Source organism: Sminthopsis crassicaudata, chromosome 2 (genome assembly GCF_048593235.1).
Source record: "Sminthopsis crassicaudata isolate SCR6 chromosome 2, ASM4859323v1, whole genome shotgun sequence".
Classification (NCBI taxonomy): domain Eukaryota; kingdom Metazoa; phylum Chordata; class Mammalia; order Dasyuromorphia; family Dasyuridae; genus Sminthopsis; species Sminthopsis crassicaudata.
Window position 1 is genome coordinate 599,884,329 of NC_133618.1, and position 6,724 is coordinate 599,891,052.

The following is a 6,724-nucleotide window of genomic DNA, read 5'->3' on the forward strand; positions in this document are numbered from 1 at the left end:
TAACTGACTTTAAGATTCTAGCGAAAGTATTCCTTTATACCACGATGTAACAGATCACCTAACCGATCAGGCTCTAGCAAGGCTAGAGCCCTGGGCATATGCTTTTAAGCGAGAACGGCTGAGAACTTTTTGCCTTCCTTTCTTGCCCCATCCTTCTGTCCCCCTCACGTTCTTCTTGGCCGGGAAAATTTTTAATTTTTTATGAGCCTGAGTCATGGAGAGGATGGAACAGAACAGCTCTAGAAAGATGAATTGGAAAAGAGGTTGCAAAAGTAAAATTCAGTTTCAGGTTGCGTTTCAAGTGTGGAACCCCTTTGTCTTCCCGGGTCTTGCTGGTGCCCTCCCCCCCTTTATCATCTCCTTTTCCCCTCCCCCATTCTGCCGGAGTTTTCCCATAGCTTCTCACTGATTCAGCCCTGCCAGTCTTCCCTTGCTCAGAGCCGCCTGGCATCCCTTCTTCGCCTGGCGCGCTCTCTCCGTCTCTCAGTCCCTCCTCTTCCTTCCCCCTTTCCCCCTCCCCCCGCCCGCGGGCGCCGGGCGGTCCTCAGCAGAGCCAGGAATCCGGCCGGCCCCCTGGCCAGCGGCGCTTTAGGCTTCAGCCTCTGGTGCCCTTCCCAAATCCTAATCGTCACCGCCCACAGAAGCCAATGAGCTCGGCCGGGCTCACGCAGATATACACACGAGATTGTTTCCCCCCTTCTCTTTTCGGTCGGTTTATAAAGCAAACGGCGTCTGGATTCAGAGCGATTCGGAGTCTTGTCCTCCGCACTAGTTTAACTCTCCTCCTCTCCCGGGCGCACTTGGGGCGAGGGTTCCGCTCCCTGCAGGGCCTCCCCTCCGCTCCGGATCGTGGGGAACCCCCGAGCCTCGCCTCTCCGCCCGCCCTAGCCCGCGCAGATCCCCGTCTGTGCCTCAGGTCAGCGGCTGCGCCGCGCCCGTCTCCTCGCTCTCCGCATCTTCCTTCTTTGGGCTGGCCATGCCTGCCCGCGGGCTAGGGGCTGCGCTGCTGCCCTCGCTCCTGCTGCTGCTGCTGCCCCCCGTGCCCGGCGCCGCCCAGCTCTCCCGGAGCCGCTACGAGGCTGGCCCCGCGGTGTGCCCCGAGCGCTGCGACCGCGCGCGCTGCGCCCCGCCGCCCGACCACTGCGAAGGCGGCAGCGTGGTGGATGCCTGCGGCTGCTGCCAGGTGTGCGGAGCCAAAGAGGGCGAGGCGTGCGGCGGGGGCGCGGGGGGAGAGGGCCCGTGCGGCGAAGGGCTCCAGTGCGTGGTCCCCTTCGGGGTGGCAGCGTCGGCCACAGTGAGGAGACGCGCCCAAGCTGGACTGTGCGTCTGTGCCAGCAGCGAGCCGGTGTGCGGCAGCGACGCCAAGACCTACGGGAACCTGTGCCAGCTGAAGGCAGCGAGCCGGCGTTCCGAGAAACTCGGGCAGCCTCCGGTCATCGTCATCCAGCGGGGCGCCTGTGGCCAAGGTGAGCGCGCGTCGCTGATTCCGAGGTGGAGAGGGAGTGGGGGGACGGCCTGCCTCCGTGTCCTCCGATGTGGTAACTAGATCGTGGTTAGTCACCTGTGTGTGAGAGCCCCCTGTCCGGGACACTAATGAACCCCTTATAGAACCACAGGATTTGGGGCACTTGTTTTCAGAAGAATTACATCTCTGTCTAACTCAGTTCTTGGTTTTACAAATAAGGAAACTGAGGTCCACAAGGTACATAAATAACAATTTAGATTCAAACTCCATCCTCTGACTTCAAATCTAGGCCTTTTCCTTTATTATCCGCAGCAAATTGCATTTGCTCGGCAGTGTGCAGTTTTCCCTAGCCCTGCTTATCTGTTATCTCATTTGGCTACAACCGAGGGGGTAGACCTGCAGGTGAGTTTATGCTGAGATCTAGAATTCACGTGACTTGCCCAGTCTTACAGTTCAGTAGTAGAACTAATACTAGACCCAAAATAGCTGCTTCTTACTCCTAACGTGATGCTCCTCATCACCTTGTTTCCTTATTGAAGGAAACAGAAGTGTTAACTTTTGCATTGGTGCCTTGGCAGCTGTACCAACCTCGGCGGCATCAGCCTAGTACCGGGTAATGAGGAATGAAAGGAGATCAATGGGAAAGGCTCATGGAGGAATGTGGAGGATAAAAGAACAGCCAGAATTCCCATGTTTTCATTCAAAAAGTTCCACCTTCCATACTGAACTCATTTTAAAGGGGGCATTAATTTAATAGTTGTGATGGTTTGATAGTAGAACCACTGTACGCTTTGCTGTTTTTAGTGTTTCTCACTGTGCCCCAAAAAGAAAAGGAAAAAAAAGTAAATTGCCCACTTGAATAAGAAATTCTGGTTTAGATAGCTGATGTATAAAGAATTATGGAGAAGGATGGCTTTAAATCCTTGACGTCTTCCCCATTTTCAAAGCAATTTTAAACAGAGAACTTGAGGAAGAAACATAGGGCTTGTTATGCAGGGAGTTAGAATGTGAAAAGAAAAAAGAGTTTACATTTCCAGGTGGGACCTTAACCAGAAGTGTTTCTTAAGGAGGGGGGAGAGGGGTTGAAGGATGTAAAGAACTTTATGGAAAAAAAAGTCCATAAGCAACATAGAGCTGGCAAGCCCTTCTCTGAAACCAGATGTTTCTAAATGAATAAAACCTGCCAGTTTGAGTAGTTTGGCAAAGACCTTCCAGTTGCCACCCAGAGCCATATTTGTTTGTGTCAACTGTCAAGAAAGGGGAAGAGGGAAAGGAAATAAAAAGGAATTTAGAGTTTTATCCAAATTTTCTTTATAGGAGCATAGATCAGTATGGTAAACCAGGAGTATTTAACAGTGTGACATAACTGAGAAATCATCTTTGGATTGGGTTTTTGGACTTCATAAATGAACATAAAATAGTTCTCATCCTCAGGGAGCTTACAATCTTGGGTAGTCAAAATAGAGTCATGTGAAAGAATAACCAAGGAACTTAGAGGGTATATCAGTATGAAATGAATGGCACAAAAATTAATAACAATAGGAAATTATATGAGGGAAAGATCACTGTGAGCAGACAGGGAAGTTGTGGAGGCCAGTTAAAAGATCTGAAGTCTGAAGATGAGGGTTCAATTCTTAGCTTTGAGCCTCAGTTTCAATTTGTAATGATAAAGATTTCTGTAGTATTTTTTTAAAGATTTGATCTCTAAGTGGCTGAGTATCAAAATCTGTTTTAGGGGGAGATTTTAGCTAAACTAGAAGGGAAGAGAAAAAAGAAGGAATTTGCAGCATTTGTCCAGCATGGACAAAGGATTGCAAGTAGGACAGCACAAGAGATGTTTGTAGATTACTGTGAGCAAACGGATTAATTTGAGCAGAAAGCAGTGAGGCTGCAGAGATCATTCGTGAGATCTCAGTCTGGAAAGGTCTGAAGTTTGGATTGGGGATGGCCTTGCATTCCTGGCCAAGTGCAGACATTGGATTCGATCCTGTAGACAGCAGGGAGTTATCAAAGATTTTTGAACTGGGGAGTGACATAATGAAATGAAAGTGATATTAAGGATTAATCTGGCAAAGTACATAGGAGTAGGGATGGGTGGGGCTTGGTGGGACCAGTGACCAGACTGAAGGAAATTATAATAGTCTGAATAAAAGGCAACAGTTTTGAAAAAGATATTTTTAGAGAGTAAGTCAATTGTCACTGTTTGTGTTTTAACTGCTCAAAGGCCATAAAAGTCTCAAGGTAGCAGCAGCAGTTGAGCTAGTTTATACTCAGCTGGGAGAATTCACTTAACAAGCTTTGGAATTCACTGAGTTATTAACACTTGGGAGTAGAGAGCAGCCACTTGGTTACTTTAATTGCTTTAGACAAACACTGGAGTCCCCTTCTGCCTGCAGCTTTAGAAAAGAAGTGTGGGAGAATGTGAAAGACCCAGAAGCCCCAGGTAGTTGTCTAGACTTTAATTTCCCCAAAGGCATGGATGTGTGTGCTGTCTTGTATAGGCAGGAAGACAGGCATATCCTGTAAATTGGTGAGATAAACCTAGAGATGATTGTATCTGCAAGAGCTTTGTGATAAATGTATGGCCAGGGATCCCATTCGAGTTGAGACTGGTTATCAAGTGGTAATTAGAGGTTTCTATGAAGTGATATTGATCTGTACACTGCCATGCTGGGAATGAACTGAGAATAACAATAATAGCTGGCATTCATGTAATGTTTTTAAGATGGGCAAAACATTTGACATATGTTTTAGCCTCGGATCCCCTCAATATCCCTGTCAAGCAAAGTAGGCTTTGTCAGTGTTCACATAGATTGCTTCTGTTGAAGGTAGAATTCCCAGTTGTCTGCAACCTCAATCCAATACTTTCTCTTTGCAGAATTGCAGCAGGGCCTACTTAGTTCTACTTACTCATTTAATGGAGGCAGCAAGATGATGGTGGAAAGAGGATGGGAAAGTCCTGCCTTTTACTTAGCATGTAATCTTGGAGGAAAAATCACCTATCCTTTCCTAGCCTTTTTTCTCATTCTCGTTTAATTGAAATGGAATAGAGAGAGATTGAATGTCAAAGGGTTTTGTTACCACAAAATGCCTTACAGTTGTAAGCAATTATTATAATTTCCAGATTTCAATAATTCAAAGAGATTTTTAAAATTTCATTTGATTTTCATTGATTTGTTTTGATTTCGGTTGTGCTCCCAGTCTTGTTAAAATGTAGCAAATGGTTTTTGGGAGTTCTTAAGCAAAAATAATGTATTACCTTGGGTCAAACTGATGATAAGAAGGCATATTTTAATGCCTTCTACATTGCTTGTGATCCACTGAAATTGACTGGCCTTCTTACTGGTCCTCAATGGGTTTTCCATCTGCTGACTCTAGGAATTTTCACTCACTGTCCCTGTGCCTGAAATTCTCTCCTTCTGTATCTGAGTCTCCTGCTTTCCTTCAATTTAGCTAAAATCCAACCTCCTACAAGAAACTTTTCCTAATCCCTCTTAATGCCAGTGACTCTCCTATAAGATGATCTCTAATTTATTTTGTATACATCTTTTTGTAGATAGTTTTTTGTATGTTGTTTCCCCCATTAGAATGTGAGCTCTTTGAGAACAGATTGTATTTTACTCTATACCCCCCTCCCCCTCCCTGCCCCACCCCAGCACTTAGCTGATTTGACCAATGTTTATTGAGTTGGTCCTGAATTTAGCTAGTTCAATCTCCCTCTATTGGGCATTGCTGTCAGGAATGTTCAGGATCACCTCCTCCCCACAATGAGACATCAGAAGAGAACTTTGGTGAAGGATCACTGCTATTATTCTTAAATGTTTGTTGAATGAGTCCATTCCCTTAGTAATAGATGGTGAAGCAGCATTTTGTAAAACCAAGAAAACTTCTACTTACATTTTTCCTTCTCTCCCCACCACTTAGTAATATATTTTACATATATAAATTTTATAAAACATGGAGGAGTTTACATTTAAAATTGTACATTTAAAGATAGTTTTCAACATTTACTCTTATAGGATTTTGAGTTCCAATTTTTTTTCTCCCTTCCTCCTTTTCTCCTACCCCACCCTTCCCCAAGATAGCAAGATACTAATATAGGTTATAGATGTACAGTCATATTAAACATATTTCCATGTTAGTCATGTTGTGAAAAAAGAATCAGAACAAAAGGGGAAAACCACGAGAAAGAAAAGAACAACCAAAAAAATGAAAATGGTATGCTTTGATCTGCATTCAGACTCCACAGTTCTTTCTCTGGATATGAATAGCATTTTCAATCATGAGTCCTTGGAATTGTCTTGGATCATTGTATTGCTGAGAACAGCTAATTCTCTCAGAGTTTTTGAGATCAGCTTGAATGCAGAGAAACATTGTTTAAGTGCTTTCTATATACCAATTGTTGGAGGTATAAAATTGTTGTTGTTGTTGTTTTTTAAACACCACCAAAAAAATGACACACAGTCCCTACTCTCAAAGGTCAGTATGAAGCTTTGCCTTTCTTGCTTTCTTGTAAATGGGCAAGTTTTGGTTTATTCTTGAAGGGAAAAGATATAACATCCTGAATTTTACCTTTAGTATATTCCCTAAAAGGAATCAAAAAGCATGGAGAAAAGAAAAGAAATATGAATCTAAATATGAGAGACAGGTAAAAAAAGAGAGAAAGGAAAAATGGGACGAATCCATTTGAAGCCAGGATACATGCTGAGCAGTGGGAAGACAGTTTCAGAGGAAATGATTCTGTTTAGTCTCCAGATCCATAAGTCATTGGGAAGAGCAGTGATGGTTGAGAGTATTTAGGTGAAAAATAGAAGCATTGACCTTTGAGGGGGAAGTTATCCTGATTTATACACCTTAATGTATCCTCCTTTTGGTTGCTCTAGCTCAATATTAGAGTTTAAAGATCAGTAATGGGCTTGAAAAAATTGTATCAGGACATTTACTTTGTTGCTTTCAAAATAGCTACATGAATGCTCAAAATAACTATGTATTCAATAAGCAATTATAAGGTATCATGAGCTAACTGTGGTTAGAACTAGTGGAAGAGCCAGGAATTGTGGGCTAGTTTTTGACTCCTTTTTATATTTATGTGATCCTAGACACCTCTGGGCCTCAAACTGGGGAAGTCAGTTTTCCATGAGCTTATATTTTAAATGAATAAATAATTTTGATGCCCATGCTTAGTATTTAAAAAAAAATATGACATGTCTTAGTGGTGCTTGGGATTTCCCTCAGGACAGATAAATAATAAGCAGGAAT

At 43.8% G+C, this 6,724-nt stretch overlaps 1 protein-coding gene across 1 annotated transcript in view; it reads left to right on the forward strand.

Annotated features, from left to right (window-relative positions):
* Positions 1-436: 436 nt before the first annotated feature.
* HTRA1 (HtrA serine peptidase 1) overlaps positions 437-6,724 on the forward strand; it is a 74,581-nt gene continuing 68,293 nt past the window's right edge. Inside the window, exon 1 of the mRNA XM_074284943.1 lies at positions 437-1,466. Within this exon, the coding sequence (XP_074141044.1) occupies positions 977-1,466 (490 nt within the window). The 5' untranslated portion in view covers positions 437-976. The remainder of the gene's footprint in view (positions 1,467-6,724) is intronic.